The 18,476-nt window shown below is 46.7% G+C and overlaps 5 protein-coding genes and 1 non-coding gene across 6 annotated transcripts; 4 read left to right on the top strand and 2 right to left on the bottom strand.

The window, feature by feature from the left end:
* Positions 1-159: 159 nt before the first annotated feature.
* On the top strand, positions 160-1,579 carry LHYA1_G003507 (uncharacterized protein; the record flags this gene model as incomplete). Its single annotated transcript, XM_031148476.1, has 2 exons — positions 160-380; positions 466-1,579. The coding sequence occupies 2 exons, from the start codon at positions 160-162 to the stop codon at positions 1,577-1,579; spliced, it is 1,335 nt and encodes a 444-aa protein (XP_031006734.1).
* A 4,257-nt stretch (positions 1,580-5,836) lies between these two features.
* On the bottom strand, positions 5,837-6,620 carry LHYA1_G003506 (uncharacterized protein; the record flags this gene model as incomplete). The annotated part of the gene is made up of 2 exons (XM_031148475.1): positions 5,837-6,488; positions 6,535-6,620. The coding sequence occupies 2 exons, from the start codon at positions 6,618-6,620 to the stop codon at positions 5,837-5,839; spliced, it is 738 nt and encodes a 245-aa protein (XP_031006733.1).
* An 843-nt stretch (positions 6,621-7,463) lies between these two features.
* Positions 7,464-8,432, bottom strand: LHYA1_G003505 (uncharacterized protein; the record flags this gene model as incomplete). Its single annotated transcript, XM_031148474.1, has 4 exons — positions 7,464-7,544; positions 7,596-7,797; positions 7,927-8,193; positions 8,245-8,432. 4 exons carry the CDS (start codon positions 8,430-8,432, stop codon positions 7,464-7,466), a joined length of 738 nt encoding a protein of 245 aa, XP_031006732.1.
* Positions 8,433-9,279: 847 nt separating this feature from the next.
* On the top strand, positions 9,280-11,069 carry Psmd12 (26S proteasome non-ATPase regulatory subunit; the record flags this gene model as incomplete). Its single annotated transcript, XM_031148473.1, has 5 exons — positions 9,280-9,295; positions 9,350-9,537; positions 9,592-9,648; positions 9,698-10,417; positions 10,464-11,069. The coding sequence occupies 5 exons, from the start codon at positions 9,280-9,282 to the stop codon at positions 11,067-11,069; spliced, it is 1,587 nt and encodes a 528-aa protein (XP_031006731.1).
* Positions 11,070-12,750: 1,681 nt separating this feature from the next.
* Positions 12,751-13,845, top strand: LHYA1_G003503 (uncharacterized protein; the record flags this gene model as incomplete). Its single annotated transcript, XM_031148472.1, has 1 exon — positions 12,751-13,845. The coding sequence occupies one exon, from the start codon at positions 12,751-12,753 to the stop codon at positions 13,843-13,845; it is 1,095 nt and encodes a 364-aa protein (XP_031006737.1).
* A 4,271-nt stretch (positions 13,846-18,116) lies between these two features.
* LHYA1_G003502 lies at positions 18,117-18,190 on the top strand. Its single transcript has one exon. It is a non-coding gene; the product is annotated as a tRNA-Ile (tRNA).
* Positions 18,191-18,476: the final 286 nt, after the last annotated feature.

Genomic DNA, 18,476 nt, shown 5'->3' with positions numbered 1-18,476 from the left:
AACAATTGAAGTTGGAAAAAGTCCGAGGTGATGTCAAAAAGGCCTGACTAAGCACGAGGCTGAGAGAACCATCAAAGTTTATATTTAGTCCAAATTATGGTGAATCTCAACCTCAAGATAAATCATACAAAGTCCACCATACTTACAACAGCCCAAGCTATGTCGGGTACGAAACGAAAACATAGTGGTGACTCTCCAAGTGAAGTGTATAACTTTAAATCATCCCGCTCTCGCCCAACTGTCGAAGCCCGCGTCGATCCAACATATGGCCAGCGAAGTGCACTGCCTGGCCTGGATGATTCTTCGAGAAACAATGGAGACAACAATGAGCTAGACAACAGCGAGGACATGGATGCATTAAGCTATTTGCGAGCTGTCAGGTAAGCCCGCCCTATGTTCCGAATAAGAGACTCCGCTGAGATATATTCCCTTGTCAGAGAAATGCTGACTCCAGTGTGATGGTAGAGAGGAAGCTATCGGCATACCAAACCTACTGGTTGCACCTAAGGAAGAAACGAACGATCGAGCGATCTATGAGAATGGTGTGGGAGATTATCGCGGATCGTACGGAGATGGCGCATACTATGCTGCGGACTCGAACTCAGAAGTGAGCGAAGAACAGGCTGCGAACGATAGGAATATAGCATACTTCGACTCCATCATGACGAAATTCGAAGCACTTCGCGACCGATTACAGAACTCCACACCACCGTCTTCAGCTGTCGAGAAGCTTGACGCTGACCACCCGACACATGTTGGGCCGTTAAATACAGCTGTCGCAAGATGGTGGAGGTGGAAAATGCGACAAGTGGATCCGCTTCCGGCACAGATTGCGAGTATGGACAAAAGCACAATCTTGAGGCTGCTTGGTTTGTTGACGGGCGGGACCCTGTTGCAAAGAGGCAGTGAGGTGAACGTTGGTGTTAGTCGATGGGCTTGGAGTCTTTTGGCAAGGCTGCCGGAGCGGGGAGAACTGACGAGTGAAGAAATCGGAATAGTGAGGGAGTTGGGGAAGAAAGCTGTATTGGTGGGGATGGGGTTGAAAGAAGATGCAGACCTGGATGAAGGGCTGAATGCCGTAGATCCTCAGGCTAACGATGATGTGGATGATGGTGAGGTTTTGGATAGTGCGGATGATGCAGAAGTTGACTTGGATGTTGGCAAGGATTTGGATACATTGTGTGGTGAAGGAGCCACCAACCCGTCAATTCCTGTCATGCCGAATGCAATTGATGGGGATGCCTACAGCGCGGATGATTCATCCGCACCTCAATCCTTAATATCATCGACTCAAACTGTCAACCTGGAGACTTCTCTCGACACTCCAAGCCTTAAAAAAACGTCTCAACCTGAGGAGGCTTCCGATTTCAGCGAGGAATTGGCTGCTGCAAAAGCACGATTGTTGGGAAACTTAAAGACCGCGGAGGAAAGCTCGACTGAGAAATCGGAAGGAGCCTCTGCTGGCAAATCAAAATGGAACACAAGAGCCACCGTCGATATGATTATTACGGTGGCTGGCGAAGCCTACGGACAGAGGGATCTTCTCGAATTCAGGGGAGCGTGGGACCAAATTATGTAGGAACTTGTGGAACTAATCGATATGCATGTAAGATCCAGATAGGAGACCGTGTTAATATGAAATGATACCCAAGGCCTCAGTGGGTGATTCAGATGCTCGTGTTCAAGATATATGTATGATCTCTAGAGAATAAGTGTTTTCTGACCGACGGTTTTTCGGGGCCCCTGGTTGTGCCAGCGGTGCAATGTACAATGTAAGCGCTTGTTACAGCGAGACCAGGCACGAGGAATGCAAATTGAGGTTCAGCACACCTATTATTGTTTGTAATATTGTAAAAGCCTTATGTATGGTCCTCACCTATTGGTTCGCTCGAGATGCGACACTGGTCACTCTAGGCGATACAATAGCGTCGTTTCTAGATGCACCGGATCAAACCACCAAGAATTTTTGTCTCGCATCAAGGAATGATATAGAAATTTGGACAGGTTTTCGGCATCCCATTAGGTGGAAATGAGATGGATTAGCTACTGACTCTACTCATCTGTGGGCTATTGATTCTGCACATATATGGAGATGGTAGACTGTGAATGTCTCGTCAGTACCTACATTCTTTAATTCATATCCTTGTACTACGGTTTTACTAACTGTGCTGAAGGAGAAAAACAGCCTGCTTGACCTTCTTGCCAGTGTAAAAGTCCCCTATTGGGCCCCTTCTTGAAAATTTCAAGTGTTCCTCTTGGAATCCATGTGGAAGACCCCCTTTTACTCGGTTGCACTACCTACACCTACCGACAGACTAGTGAGTCTGATTAGTGCGGTCCAGCGTATGAAATAATTTGAGATCCATAACATTGAACCTTATACCCCGCTTACCTCTGGCGTGTTATTGACTTGATAACGTAAAAGAAAATATTATAATTTAAATTGAAGTTTTTGACAAGGATAATTTTCTCAAGGACTCTTGTATTACATCTAAAGATCGCAGGTTTATCATACATCCATCACAGAGCCAGAGCGGTGCAAACCTCCACTGCAATTTGGTGTGGAGGCAAAGAAGCATAACATGATACTATCCTTGCAACTGCTGGATCCCGCTATCTCAAGACACTCCCTAGCTTGACTGAGAAAATTGTTGCGCATTCTGCGCCAATCCTGTTCATTCGAGTCCTGCCGTCAAGTGGTTCAACTCAGATAGTCGAATTACTATTGATAGTGTTGGACTTTGACTCGGAGCCCTCCGCGGTGCGTTCATCGCGCCTCCTCTTGCTGCTAGTACTAACATTGGGAGGGGTGATTTTGTTCACTGGAGAGTTCGTGATGTCCATAGCTGACTTGGTCCTCATTCTCCGCACAGGCTCCTCATCAACGAAATACTTTGTCAGCTCTGCCTCGGAAAGACTACCTCCTTGTTTGAGGTCTCTCGACCCGATCGAGTTTACAATGTCGAGGAGTAGCTCTTGAGGGTAATCATCTATATCGTTGATCTTTCTGTTGTCCCAGGTATCCACGAGATATTGGCGCAGCGGACTGCCTTTTGCAGTGTTTTCGTAGGCGAATCCGTACGCCCAGGGAAAATACTAGCGGAAACCGTAGTATTCAGCTCGGAACGAATCTAGCTCTCTCAAGGCCTGGTTTTGGAGCATTGGGATGATTCGCATCTCTGCAAGGTCCATAGAGCAACATATGACCAAAACATGAAGCGTGGGTTTCCCTCGCTGAGGATAAGTGTCTGTGTATACATCCGCTTAACGAATACGCCAAAGCATCCGATTCTTTTGTATCCTCCAAGTATATTTCCTGGCTTTCTCCTGATTTGACATTCGAATACAAGGCCGCGTCGAAGTAGCCAGAGTAGTAGCATATGAAGTTTTTGTGTATGATGTACTTTTGGAAGGACAGGTTTTCTCTTTCGCGCACGTATATAGTGACCGTGTCTTGTGGTTCTCTATTGACATGTTACTTTTAGATTGAAGAAGCTATCGCTGAAGCTGTCTTCATGTACTCACCTCAAGGTCGGGAGCTTCTTGTACTCAACTTGGGTCTGGTGAGAGGCCGCCATAGATTCTAATTGCTCGGACTGGTGGATGAGGACGTTATGCAGAAAGAAATCTCGAGGTATTGATCTTGGGAGGCCTTTTTTTCTGGTTGGCGCTGGTGTTGGCCGTCCGGAGGTTGGTATTCAAAGGAATCAGTTTAGCGTCATGGTGTCTGATGGGCCCGTCTGGGAGGTTGGTGGAAGAGAATCAGTAGGTGAATATTCGAGATTTTATTTGTGGTTGTTTTGGGGGAGGCGTGGAGACGTGGAGTTGGAGAAACGCGTCAGAAACTTGCAGATGTTGTACTGTAGCCGCGTCGTTTGCACCGAGCTTGATTTGTTCGATATAGCAACACCTATACCCGCAATTGAATCTAAATCCCCACCAGAATAGAGCACGAAACATGAATACATATCCTCCTTTACTTGCTACTTTAAAGGGGGTTTTGGAATGAAACGAAGGAACTCATCAGATTCAACTTTAACATAGCGTACATCAAGCTTTCTGCTGCTCAAGGGTATCTGGCACAAGTGCAAAAACTCTTACAAAGATCACAAATTCAAGGTTCCTGATAGAATCTACCCCAAGGTGTCATTGTCCCACTCTCGGTTTCTTATTCGAATGAAACAGATGACTAAACAGACACTCCCGATGGCCACCGAGGTTGGGTTTTAGAGCTTTGAAAAGAGGCCCATTCACTACTTGGGCCAATGGATTTGTCGAGGGGGGCTCTTCCGAATAAAGCGCCTTTCTTTTCTTTATCAAACTCTCAATATCACGTTCCACTTTCTCGTTAGCTAAGTTCAAATCTGTCTCGGGAATTTCGCGTGCGTTGTTTGGTGAAAGAGTAGAATTTCCATGTGTGGACTTGGTGGGCTTCTCCTCCGATAAGTCATCCTCGGACTCTCCAGAACCTGCCATAAAACCATCCCTAGATTCTCCAGATCCAAATACACTGTCTTCACAATCTTCGCTGCCAAAGTACTTCTCCAGCTGCTCTTCAGACAACAGCTTCCTATTCGTTCGACGCCTCACTTTGATTGTGCTGACGAGTTCGAATAGTAACTCTCTTGGGTAGTTGTCTTATGCACCAAGGGGCCGATTGTGCCATGTATCGATTATGTAGCGGCGTAACAGACTGGACTTTTTGGTGTGCTGGTAAACATGTTGGACCTCGTGGGATGGGAATCCTCCTTCCTCGAGACGTGTAACGTCTAATTTTCGCAGCGTAGAGTTCTTCAGGACCGGTATTTGGAACTGCGCCGCGTGGATCCAGAAATCGAAAAGGTACCAACAAGCTGGGCGTTTCCCATCTCTGCCAACAATATTATTCATATAAAGCCACTGAACGACACTGCCAAAGATATCGGGTTGTGCCTAGATAACCAGCCTCCCTAGCCTAGGGTCTGATTTGGATAATCGGTCGCGGAAGTATGGCGAGTAGTATTCCAAGAAATGGTTGTAAACTACCTACATTTTTCCAGTATCGCGAGGTCAGAGCCGTACGAACACGGGGACCAGAGATTGTGGGTCCCTGATATTCATTAGCTAGGTCGATAGAGAAATAATTCATTCCTACCTACAGAAAGTTTGGAGGTATGCTCATACTTGCTCTGGGGTCAATCAATGTCGTGTCAGAGTCTGGTTCGGCGTAGCTTCACATGCTTTTATCCTTTACAACGCGTCTTGGGTCACTTTGCCGATTAGAAGCCCAATAGGGTTATATATAATACGTGATGTAATAATTGAACTGGCGGATAGCGTTCAAGGCTTCATTTTCGATTCGGGCTTGGAGTGAGAAAGGTTGAATGAAGAATGTTGCGAGACGGCTGGACGCGTCGAACACGCGCCAGATTTAAGAGTCACGTGTGTAATAGAGCTATTTTTTAAATCGCAACAAACCAGGAGAATAGGTGACTAGGCACTAGCAGAGGCGACAGATACTACTATTATCATCATGGTATCAGGTGTGGTGTGACTTTAATGGTGGAGTATGATAGACGATCTATAATTTTGACCATCTTGATTATTATCTTTTAAACGGAACATCAATAATTGAGTAATAAAATATACAATTAATACAGTACAAATACACTATAATTTCACAATCTCTGTTTCTGGGACCTTCCAGTCCAGGAGCAGTGTGCTCTGCAGGGTGAGTTGAGCTGACCCCAAGCCGGCTCTTGCATCATGGTGAGAGCTGTCACCGTTTCAAGCACTTGACCCACCTCAGTGCCAAATCAAATAAAGATAGGATTATCCATCTGTAATCTAGCCGTTCTCAGCAGGAGGCTTGAGCCCTCATTCTCTTCACAAGTCGACCTGGTGAGCTCCATTGCTCGTCGGCTGTGGTATCCCTATCATCCATCATCTTCCTCTTATTTGAATGCCCGATACAGGTCCCGCCCATGTTGATATCAGCCGACATCTCGGAGCTTCGATGCATGTCTGTCAATCTCGTCCCAGCAAGACCGAAGAGAGATTGGTGCGAATTCCTCTCTGGGATTTTCGTGTTGTTCTTGGAATTCCGTGTGTCCAGAACATATCGAAGGGGAGAACCATTTTCGAGGATATTCCGTTTCTCGGGTAGTTGCTTGCGTGCCCGATCTAGATAGATAAAAGCCAGGTTGTGAAGCTTGGGAGCCCGTATTCTATCTGCAAATAACCACAAATCTATAAGAGTGGAGTGGCTTGGCCAGCAACTTGTGTCGCTGACAAGAACTTGTGTGTATAGCCAGTTGGCAAATAAGCTAAACACTTCAGTGCTTACGCCTTCTAGCACCATTTCTTGTGTCTCGATTTCTCTAGAACCGGCATTGAGGGCCGCTTCGAAATAGCCGGAGTAATAGCAGAGGAAGCTTCGGGGTATTTGGAACGTGTTCAACTCCCCTTGAGGCGGGCGGATGTGGACGGCAATTAGAGGATGATGGTCACTGGCCTGATTAGCACAAGGTCTCATTGTTTTAGGTCTGAACTTACGATAAGTTCGGGGCTTTTGTAGGTTTCCTTATCTGCTCTACAAGCATTGCTTCGGGACCCTTTGCGGCGGATGGTTGATACAACATTTCGCAATTCGGAGAATTCTTGTAGAGCTATATCGAAGGTTTGGTATCAATTGAAAAGCCTTGGCCTTGGACTATATTCTCAATATTTGCGGATCAATGCTTTTTGAGTCCAAGGCGGTTGGTGTATCTGGCAAAGGCTTGGGGCACTTCTCAGTGGCGCATAGGGGCATATGGTATGTAAATCCGTCGATATTAGTCGGCAATCTTGAAATTGGTTATATAGTAATAGAAGAATATAGCTTTTGTTATAGTATACCAATTGGCTGGCTGACTGTTGCGGCGGGAGAATGTATGGGGAGACGCGTTGTCGAGTGAACGAACGGGATCTCGGTAATTTCGCAAGGCTGTGCAGCCTCGCCCTCGTCTTTAGGCTTTTATCCCCGGATCTTACGTTTGAACCTTTTCAGTCAAAACCTATTTCTACAGGGAAGATAGACCTGTCAGACGAAATATTGGTTTGAAAAAAGCCTTTTTTCTTATCACAAGTCGTAGCTAAGGGCAGAATAATTCTAGCTAGCAACCATTGCATGCCAAACCTACCCCAGCCAGCCAGGTGAGCGAGATCGATTGTGCAAATTCGAGGGTCTAATTTCAAGGCTTCTTAATTCGTAAACCATAATAGTATGAGTAACTAATTGAACTTATGTTAATTTTGTAAATCTACAAGTGACGAGGTTGCGAAGACCACATCCTCTAGAACGTTCCGTAAAACCAGAGACAACACCAACGCTAAAAAGCCTTTATCGTCCACGCCCCCTGGAAAACATATGATCAAGTCGGCGGAATCCGACAGTTGAGTCCTATAAAAGCAATATATAATCCAACATAATTTATCCTCCAAATCTAGGCCACTGCTGCTGAACCTGTAGATTCTAGTTCATACGACCCATGAGAGCCAACCGCACGAAAAACAGACGCACTGCCCTACATGCCGCATGTTAGCTTCATATAAGCCACCATGGAAGAATCTCATACCGGATCACTCTCCACCAGAAACCCTTTCATGATATGGGGTTCAAGTGGAACCCACGGACTCGAAGTGATGCTTCTCGAAGTTCTCGCGTAATTGAAAAGGTCAATAAGGAAGTCCTTGGGATACTCGGTGTCTTTCTCGAGTTCCGGAAGGCTAGCACCACATGTGGCGATAACATAGTGCCGCAATGCACATTCCTCCGTGCTGTTGTCGTAGAGTTATTGGATTACATCAGGCGCTGGATTTTGTTGGAGCCTGAATCGTTCCTGATTCATCAACTCAAGTGTCTGATTCTGCAGCTCTGGGACGAGGAAATTCTCCGCTGCTAATCACAAAGGCACCATCCAACAGATGTCGAGAGTCTTTCCTCGATTGTCGCAGAGGGTTTGCGTATAAATCCAGTTGATGAACAGTTCGAAGACGCGCGGCCAGAACTCGTCAAGGTCAAGAGTTTGTGTATGAGCTTCGATGAAGTCTCCATTAAATGCGGCATCGAAGTATGGCGAGTAGTGGCAGATGAAATCCCGGTGCACGATGAACTTTCTTGGTTCTTTTTGGCCAGCGTGGGTGATGTTGATTGTGACCATGGCGTGATAATCTCTGGCATGATATGATTAGCATGGAGCTTCAAGAGCTTGATATATTACGCACCGGAAGTTTGGTCGTTTCTTCCTGGTCCTCCTGGTGATTTTCTTGGCGATTACGAGAGCGGACGCGCTCTGGGACGCGTCAGCACCTTGACTTGAGTTCATGGCAGTCTCCGCTTGCGAAGGCTCGAGATGAGGAGGGGCAATTGGTGCTGGGAATCGCGACGGGAAATATTGCACGAAACGACGCATTGTGACGGGAAACGCATTAGTTGAATGAGAAGATCATATAACAAGTCTCGGTGTTGTGCAGGTTCCCTGAAAGCTCATCTGCTAAAAGTATACGGTGAGAGAAGGCAGTTCTTACAGCGAAGTTGTGAATTTCAACCACCACCAATTCATTATGAAATGGTGCATATATAAGTTAACGCAGACTCAAGAAGAACTGATCTGGCCAAATTGAATGTAGCATTGCAACTTCCTTGACACTGTATACTCAGGGTAACCTATATCTGATGGGAGGTTATAGCCCGCCCACTGTAGTAAATTCGCCAGATTCAAAGAGGGTAAGTAAACTATAATAGAACAACGCCCCAAATCGCCAGGACCATTCCTCCTAACTCAACAGCACACTGAATTTTCTCGCTCCCTGACTCGTGTTCGTCCAGCACTGCTGGACATAAAAGGCGGCACTCATTATGATCGACTTTTCAAGTCCCATTTCGCCTCTTACATCATCAGCAGGCTTTTCTGTCCACAATAAGACCCTATATCAATAAAGATTGCAGCAATAAAAGTAGGACAGAACCGTTCCAAGCAAGTATTCAAGGACCAGCTTTAACAGGAGGTAACGGAGGCTCTTGCGGAGACTTCACGTTCCCAAGGAGATGCCAAAGAGAACGCGTGCCTTCCAGCTTTCAGAAGTCGCCGCAAGCACAAAAATTGTAGAAAATGGCAGAGCTACTGCTATTAATTTATTGGTCCCTTACTTAAGCTCAAATCAGCTGAAGTAACAAGAGCAGTGATATTTTAAGAGAGAGATGATAAAGCAAACGCGTCGAAGTTACAAGGCCAAAGCGTTATCACGTGGTGCTTCATCATGCTAAAGCGGCTAAGTGCGCGGTTCTTACATCGCCGCGTCAAGCTGTCAACCTAAGCAGCTTCCGTAGCTTTTCAACCCATACCACGTCCATCGCCGCATTTTGTCTCTACTTCCTCTCTTACCCCGCGACTTTTTCTCAACCCATACTTCAAGATCTCAACGATCATCATGTCCGACGGACAAATCATGAAGCCCGACAAGGACTTCTCCAAAGAGGTTGACAAACAGCTTCCCGAAGCAGAGAAGCTTGCAAAGGTACGCCGTTAATGGATCTTCCACAATCGGCTGGGCCCTAACTTACCTTCCTAGACAAATGTGCAGGCAGCTATCGAAAAGCTCACGGCGTTGGAGAAGCAAACTAGACAGGTGAGGCTCTTCCCCTTCAATAAACATCCCCAGCTAACATCAACAAAAGGCATCGGATCTTGCATCAACATCTCGAATCCTCGTCGCAATAGTCACAATTAGCAAGGAGTCGGGGGACTGGAGTCTGCTGAATGAGCAGGTTCTGCTACTTTCCAAGAAGCATGGCCAACTTAAGCAAGCTACGACGAAGATGGTGCAGGTGGTGATGGGATTCCTAGATGAGACACCGGACCTGGAGACAAAGTTGACTGTCATTGAAACACTACGAACCGTCACCGAAGGCAAGATTTTTGTCGAAGTCGAGCGCGCTCGTGTTACAAAGATCCTCTCGGACATCAAGAAGGAGCAGGGTGAGCTCAAGGCGGCTGCGGATATTCTATGTGAGCTGCAGGTGGAGACTTTTGGTTCTATGGAGCGAAGGGAGAAAACGGAGTTCATTTTGGCACAAGTTGCGTTATGCATAGAGAATGATGACTGGACACAAGCCGGAATTCTAAGCCGGAAGATCAGTACGAAGTACCTGTCAAGAAAACCAAAGAAATCACCGGAGCAACTGGAGAAGGAGAAGAAGGATCGCGAGAAGAAGCGGGAGAAGGGAGAAGATATTCCAGAGCCAGTGGAGGATGATGTAACGGACTTAAAGCTACGATATTATGAGCAACAAATCACCCTGGCCAGACACGACGACAAGTATCTTGCTGCTTGCAAGGACTATAGACAAGTTCTTGACACCGAGGCTGTGGAGGAAGATCCCGCGAAGCTTCATTCCGTAAGTATTCTAACTCGAAGAATTTTACATCTGCTAACATTCTCAGGTACTGCAAAGAATCATCTACTATGTCATCCTCGCCCCCTACGACAACGAACAATCTGACCTTCTCCACCGAGTTCACAAAGATTCCCGAAACTCCCAAGTTCCCCTTGATGCCCAACTCCTGAAGCTTTTCACCGTCCACGAACTCATGAGATGGCCCGAAGTTTCCAAGTTGTTTGGTCCCCACCTCTGCAGCACCGATGTCTTTGATGCGGCTCCTGGTCAATCAGCAGACAAGAAGGCAAACCAACGATGGGAAGATCTCCGCAAGCGTGTCATTGAGCACAATGTCCGTGTCATTGCGAAATACTACACCCGCATCCAGATGCCCCGCCTAACCCAGCTCCTCGACCTGACGGAAGACGAGACGGAGAAGTACATCAGCGAGTTGGTCACGGCAAAGACCGTCTACGCCAAGATTGACCGACCAGCCCGGATCGTTAACTTCGCCAAGCCTAGAGATGCCGATGATGTCCTCAATGAATGGAGTGGCAACATGAAGAGTCTGTTGGGGCTTTTGGAGAGAATCGACCATTTGATTACCAAGGAAGAAATGATGGCCAGAATCCAACCGACGACGGGATCCAAAAGTGCAAAGGTGCATTAGATAATGTGTGTTCTAGTAATTTCTTTCTATTCACGATACCGCTTGTACATTAGTCTAGAACTCTAGGTATCTAAAATGCTATGGGCCTCTGATGAATCTATCCCAAACTCCTCGCTATGCAAGAAAATCCCGTCTACCCGCTATGTATATCTTCTCCTGCCCCTTCAAAACGGAACATCCATATCCTCCGCACTTTCCTCCTCTTTCTTCTCCCCTTCCAAACAACCCCTGATAAACCCGACCACCACCCCTGCCATCTCCTTCCCAACCGGCACAAAATGCCCCCCCGGATGCATAACAACACTCTCCTCACCCCCCAACACACCTCTCAACCAACCCCCTACTCATATCTTCCCCAACCACACTATCCAAACTCCCAATAACACTCAACACCTTAGTGCTAATCTTTGGCTCATAAAACGCCGCATACCTATCCCCGGGTGCATAAAACCCCGAATACGACACCGCGAACTTCAACGGCCCAAACTCCTTCTGCGACTCCGCCCAGCCCGGTGGATAAGCCAGCGCGTTTGCATCGGGATGGGAGGCTGAATGGGCTGCGAAGGCCGTAGGGCGGTTGGGCTCCAGGAGAGAGGCGACGAGCGCCGCGGCTGCGCCGCCTTGGGAGAACCCGATCACGCCGTCTATGCCATTGGCATTCTGGATCGCGTCGCGGATCGTCGTGAGACCTTTTTCTAGGCCCGTGTACTCGCCTGTGCTGTGGTTTTTGATCCACCACCCGTATGCGTCGCGCGCTTCGTCGGAGCTGGAGGGGTCGAAGCCGGGGATGTCGGCGGGGTGGAGGAGGATGGGGGCGGTGGGGTAGATGAGTGTTATTCCTGGGGTGGTGTGAGTTTTTTCGTTTTTGTTTTCTTTGCGTGGTGGTTAAGAGCTGAGAGGATGGAGTGAGGGAAAGGGATTTCAGAGAGGGAGATAGAGAAAGAGGGGTGGGGTACCGGAGAACGCGGAAGAAGGCAGCTTTTTGTTATGTGGTGGTGGTGGAGGGGGAGGGAAGGCTTTAATGAGGATCTTCTCGAGGGAGCGGGTTTTGCCGTGGAAGAGGGATCCAGACTGTGTGTATCCTGGACGAAATGTGAGTAATAAAGTGGTGAAGAGGCACGAGGAGGAGGGGGTGGAGGGGTAACGGACCATGAAGCATTAATACCTTCAACTTCCTCGGTACCGGCACACCATTTTCTTTTTCCGGCATCTTGCTAACGGTGACGAAAGGAGCAATTTGTTGTTTGTAGCAGTTGGGGCGTGTGTTTCGCAAAATGAGGCTCTGGACTAGTCGACAAGGTGAGGCTATGGTGTTATTATTGGGCATTGTTGAAGTGAAGATTCTGGAGGGGTGAGGTGATGTGACTCGGCTAGCCGGGATTCTTCGTCAGCCTTGCACTAATCAACGTCGTGTCATGGCACGGCATGGTGACAACAGCAAAACGACGTTGGGATGCTAGACCGGGGCGTAGTTGTGAGAGAGCCTTTGGGTCTGAGGTGCAGTGCGCATGAACGGGCGTTGCGGCGTAGTGAGGGAATATAGAGGTGGGTGCACTCTGAAAGAGTTGCCTGCTTCTTTGTTATATTTTCAATTTCGACAGATGTTTTTGTCTCTATCTTCGAACCGGAACTTTCAAGTCTGAGGTTTTTCGCCTGGTGTTTCTTACTACCTAAGTACAGTATGGCCAACCAGACTTTTCATCTTCTTCCACCTGCTGCTGCCTCTACAAATATATACCACGCTCCTCGTTCTCATCCTCACGCTCTCGTCTGGTGGATTTCAACACCGGCCACGAAAGTTACCTTGTCAAAAGAAACAGCTGGGCCATCTCCCCGAAAGCCATCCCTCCACCCCTTCTCTAGGCTTCCACTTGAGCTTCGACTTATGATCTGGCAATATGCCATTCCAAACGATCGAGTTATAGAGATACGATCTTGGGGAAACCCGGCCATACGAAGATACGCACCCATCAAATATAGCGTAGCTCCCCACCGACCGCCAGCAATCCTCCACGTGAATCAAGAATCCCGGCGCGAAGCCCTCCGCAACTATCGTCTCATCGAGGTCGGAGTTTCAACATGGCTAGATTACGATTCTTTAACCACTTATATCCCCTGGACGTACCACCCTGCAAACCCATCTTCAGATCGCAAATACACAGTGCGAGACATCGTCACCCGCCTACCCGCAGACGGCAGTCTCCCTCTTGATCCCACAATGCCTTACTCACCGCAAAAGATTTACATCGACTACTCCCGAGACACAATCTATCTCGGTCCGGACTTCAACTACGAACGCCTCAAGGACTTCCTCGCCACCACGGGCTCCTATCAAGAATTACCTGGCTTGCAGTATCTTGCGCTCGACCGTAAATTATGGCTTTATGGCCGCTGGGATTATTTACGGTCGTCGCTTTATTCACTATGCAACCGTCCCATCAAGGAAATATATATCGTGCCTGATGATCAGAAGCACGCCCTCGAAGACAAGTTTTATTACCGCAAACATGAAATTCAATTGAAGGATCCGGAATTTAAGTATATCTTTAGGACGTTTGGGCAGTCGGAGCTGACGAAGACTTGTGTGGAGAATTTGGGAGAGTGGTTCGGGAGGCTGTGGAAAGGGGAGGGAAGGGAGGTACCGAAAGTGAGCTGGAAGAGTATTAGGAGGGCGGGATGCAGGGTAGGAGAGTATAGGAAGGGGGCTTGGGAGGTGCAGAGGGTGTTGGAGGATATGAGCGGGTGGAAGACGTGGATGCCTGATGAAGGCGCTTGATGTGTATGCAGGAGTTTTGTTGACGGAAGTTTTAGCGATGACTGTCGTGAAGCTTTCTTGGCTGAAATTTGCTATAGGGCGCAAGTTTCTTTGGTTTGTTGTATGAATCTTCTCATGTTTCCTGTTTCTGTTTCCCGTTTCAAACAAGTCATTCGGTTTTCCCGGATTGCATATTATCACTTCTCATTTTTGAACAATAAATCTCCAATCAAAAGAGCATGTTCAAAAACCTTAAAACCCCACTCCTCAGCTGATTTGCGAGATAACGTTTGGGTTGTTTCTTCTCTGAATGAATAGTTATTTGGTGGTGGCTTAAGGGCCGATGTCAGCAAATTATTCAAGATGTTATATTCTTGGCTGAATTCTTTAGTGGTGCCTCCTACTCTTCCGCACAGCCTTGTTCGAAGAGCAGCAGAGAAAAAATTTGAGCCAGAGCAAATTTCAAGCAAAAGTCAAGTATTCCACCACCTGAACGGGTAGCACCTTGCTAATTCCGATAGCTCTTCTATAGCTAGATAATTCTTTTCAAATAGTTACCCCCATAGCAATCCATAAAATCCCTAATTATACCCTATTCATAAGCAAACGCTCGCGGCTTTGATCTAGTACTACCATCTGCTTTTATGTTTCAATAAAGACGGATACCTCAACCTTGCAATGGGTTATTCTTCTAGTAATCAATACAACGTATTTTCTTGGCTGTAGGGTGGTAATAAAAACTGCCTAATTAATTATGTTTAAGGATTAAGGTCTACCGTCTACCAGTAGAGAGAGAGTACCTAGTAAGAGAGGTGCATTCCCTGCCTTGCCCAGGTCATAAAATCACTCAACACGTCTTCAACCCCCCTGAAAATACTACCCTGCCAACGCATTACCTTTGGGTGTGCGATTTGGATCAGAAGACGGCAGAGAAAAAGAAAAAAGTTGACAGGGGACTTTAGATTGACGTTTCAGTCCAGAATTATTAATGGCAAGATCGAATAGTGATAGGCTGCTCATTCGGAGTAAGGCAATTGGTTCTCATGTTGTACTACTCACTGCCGGCATCTTGCATATGCACTCGCTGAGGTTATTATCCTGAAAAATATCCCTCATTATTTTACGTGAATTGAACACTGTAAGTTGTCTTTGCGACTGATGCTGTTTCTGACGGTAGCTTCTGTGGCACCGACTCTTGAAGCTCCTTCATGAATAGCACTCTTTTTTCAAAACAATTGAGCAGCAAAAAAGATATGGATGCTTAGGAATTAGCACATGTTGGCCGACTCCCCACAAAAGCAATACTTTGGGACCGTTACACTTTATAGTAAGCTTAACCTGAATCCGAGCAGACTGCCATCCGGCTGAACACCGAAAGCGGCTGCCCGGATGCGCAGACATACCCGACACCAACAGCCCTAACCAACCGCCAAAAACCAACACGGCCCATTTGACCTAATATCGGTTGATAAATTACTTACCCTGATCTGCGCGTAAGGTTTGTTCTCGGGAGTGCATGTTTGCATCCGAAATGCAACATTATCTACGTTTGATTATATAGCTTGCATACTTGCCGCCTTTTTCCAGAGCTCTCTTGGGCTATATACCTCTGAGAATCCTATCCAAATACAAGTTTCTACCCCTCTTTCCTCATGATCATTTTTACTGTGATGAGTTTCGCCTTCGATCATTCTGTTAGCTACAATGACGTTTAACCCCAAGAATGGGAAAATCGGCCCCATGTGCGCTTATTTGGGCTATACAGATAACCAGGGCACTCGATCCGAAAGAACTCTCAGTGTTGCTACGAAACGCCACCGTTTCGATTTTATAGCAAAGACGCAAGGTCTCAATCATCAGTTCCCAATCGATGAGAACGCCTATGAAGCTCGTGCGTGTGCTCGTACCTTTCTAGAAGCGAACCCAGGCCTCTTCAAATACTCTGAAGAAGCTGTTTCTTCTGGGTTTCCGATATATCCTCAAGATCAGAACAAGTATGAAAGTCCTCGTATAGCAGCCTTTTCCTTTGATACACGCCTGACTCCTTGTACAGAATAGTCGGCGCCTTGACAAGGCTTATGTGTCAACAGGAATATATTTTTCGGAGAAACAACAGAGTGAAGACCAGCAGGCATCTTCATCAGGAGCAGTTGGAAGAGGTAATATTCCATTGTCTTGTCGGATGTGACAATTTTTTGACTGGATAATAATAAAAAGCAGTTCCAGTCGACCAATGCCTCCAAATACACCCTCAAAGCTAATAGTGATGAATCGACTCTTTACATTCGAAATCCGAGGCTCGTTGAGAAAGACCTAGACACCTATCATCCCTCTAGGTCTTGTCTGAAAAACCCGGCGGTACGGATAGTTGAGGAACCAAAATACACTTTTCCAGCTCAGAGATACTATTCTTACATGCCAGTTGAAGAAGATACAGATAAATCGAGACTTGGGGATTATTTTTCCGAGTCACCAGCCAGTCGGGCATCGACACCTCCTGAAAAACGACAGAGAATTGAGGACTATGAGTTCTCAAGCCCGGTGATAATCACTGGCGCTCTGCAAAGAAAGTTTGACGTTCACGAATATCAACAAACTCCGGTATGGACTTGTCTTTCTTAACATCCAGCTGGCATCTGATCTCGTATTCACATTCAGCTTGAGTGTTGCTGATTTATAACTAACAGTATTTTCAGAGGCTCGCTTCCCCGGCGCCCATTACGAGAATACCTATCTCGACTCGACTCCAGGCACAGATGTTTGCTTCAGAAGATACAGTCATTGTTGACTCGGCTATGGAAGAAGAGCAACTGAAATCCTCCGTTAGGCGTTCGTTAGTAGTTAAACTGCGCGTTCCATCACTAACGATGACGAAAGGCACCGATATGATATGCCATGATGAACAGCAGAGTCTTGCAACGGGAGACGGTTGCGTTATTTCAATCGACAAAACGAGGGAAATATCAAACTCGGGCTGCTGGACACCTATCGAGCCTGGAGGTGCTTCGATGTCTCTCACCCGCACAAGCCAGGAACCTCGTCGTAACTCGCTAGAAACGAGATTTCGAACTCCTTTCTATAGCGACTTGGAGTTTCCCCCGGTCGGAGAGAACATAGACTGCACAGGTACCGTACCCACGGATCCTGATAGGGTTCTGGCGACGAAAAGAGAATCGGGTCTTACCATTACCACCGCAGCTAGCCAACTTCAGGAAATAAAAACGACGATACAGGCGTTTGATAGCCAAGACACCTGCAATGAAGACTCCATATTTTGCGCCGATACCGAGCTGATCAACAAGATCCCAGAGAAGCCGATGCTGCAATTCATGTTCCAGAACCCCAACGGGAGACCCGATCGAAAGAACATCATGCCTGGGAAAACACTGCTCGACATGAATCTTTCCGAACTATTTGCAACTGTTTCAAACAGGACCGAGAAGGCATACGAGTCGGTAACTTTCCGATACAGGGAATGGGGAGAAGGGGCCGCCATAGTAGTTCAGAAGACGGATAGCGAGGACGAATGGCAGGACATTAAGGATGAGTTTGTCATGGTTTTCAAAGATGCCATGCTGGAATATCCAAGCAGGAAGGAGTTTCTGGTATGGGTTAAGGGTGGCGATCGAACGAAGATGGAGAAGACGAACTCGGGCCGTGATGACTGAAATGCTTGCTGTCAGGAATGCCTCATTCTTGCTTTTGGGAAATATGTTAAAAGTGTGTAAAATAACAAGCTGGGAATAGGCTTTTGTATTATTCTAGATAACTAATATAAAATTAGTGGCTTTAAGTGAAAACGGAAAGCGACTCAGGAAGGGGAAGTACTGTATAATATAGCGGGCGTCAATCAGGTTCCCAAAAGACTGAGAGCGGTGGTACTTCTTCGCTATGCGACAGAAGCAAATTCTAACACTAAACTCTGAAGTAAAATCACCGTCGAATGGAAACCAGAATTAGAAATGTCGAAACATTACTGATGTCGTACAAGCTGTACATGTGAAACCACAAACGACCCCCACCCCCCTCTTCCCTGACGCCACAATCTAGAACTTCGCAACTCTAATAGCAAATGCCTTCAGATTCTCCCTCTTTGTAAAGTCGACACATCTCATCTCCTATAGTATTTTACGGCCATTTGCATAGAAAGAAGAAGCCTTACGCCGCAAGGGTTGCGGCACTAGTTTATAATGTGCTAGGTGAGGAGAAAACTGGCCCGTTCTTTAAAACAAATCTAACGAGTACATATTATAATATAAGAAATAGTTTTCAACAAATTACCAACACCCATCGGTCGCTTAGCTCAGTTGGTTAGAGCGTGGTGCTAATAACGCCAAGGTCGCGAGTTCGACCCTCGTAGTGATCAAAATAAATTTTTGCTTTTTTACCCCTCTCGAATTTTTGAAGCTTACCTCTTTTGTCATAGCATTCGCTTAACATCGAGATTTACTACACACACTGGCTTGAATTTGTATCCTCGCCCTCGCCTTATCTTTCTTCCGTTTCTGTCGCATGGCTCAACGCCATCTTCATCAAAGCCAATATTTTGCATTCGTGCAATGACTAGGATAAGATGAGCAGCTAGGACCTTTTGTTGTACTAAGATAATTTTTATTACTCAAGCAAGCATTCTTTCTTTGGGAATCTCAGCC

Source organism: Lachnellula hyalina, assembly GCF_007821495.1.
Source record: "Lachnellula hyalina strain CBS 185.66 chromosome Unknown contig00039, whole genome shotgun sequence".
Classification (NCBI taxonomy): domain Eukaryota; kingdom Fungi; phylum Ascomycota; class Leotiomycetes; order Helotiales; family Lachnaceae; genus Lachnellula; species Lachnellula hyalina.
This window is presented reverse-complemented; position numbering and strand designations above follow the sequence as displayed.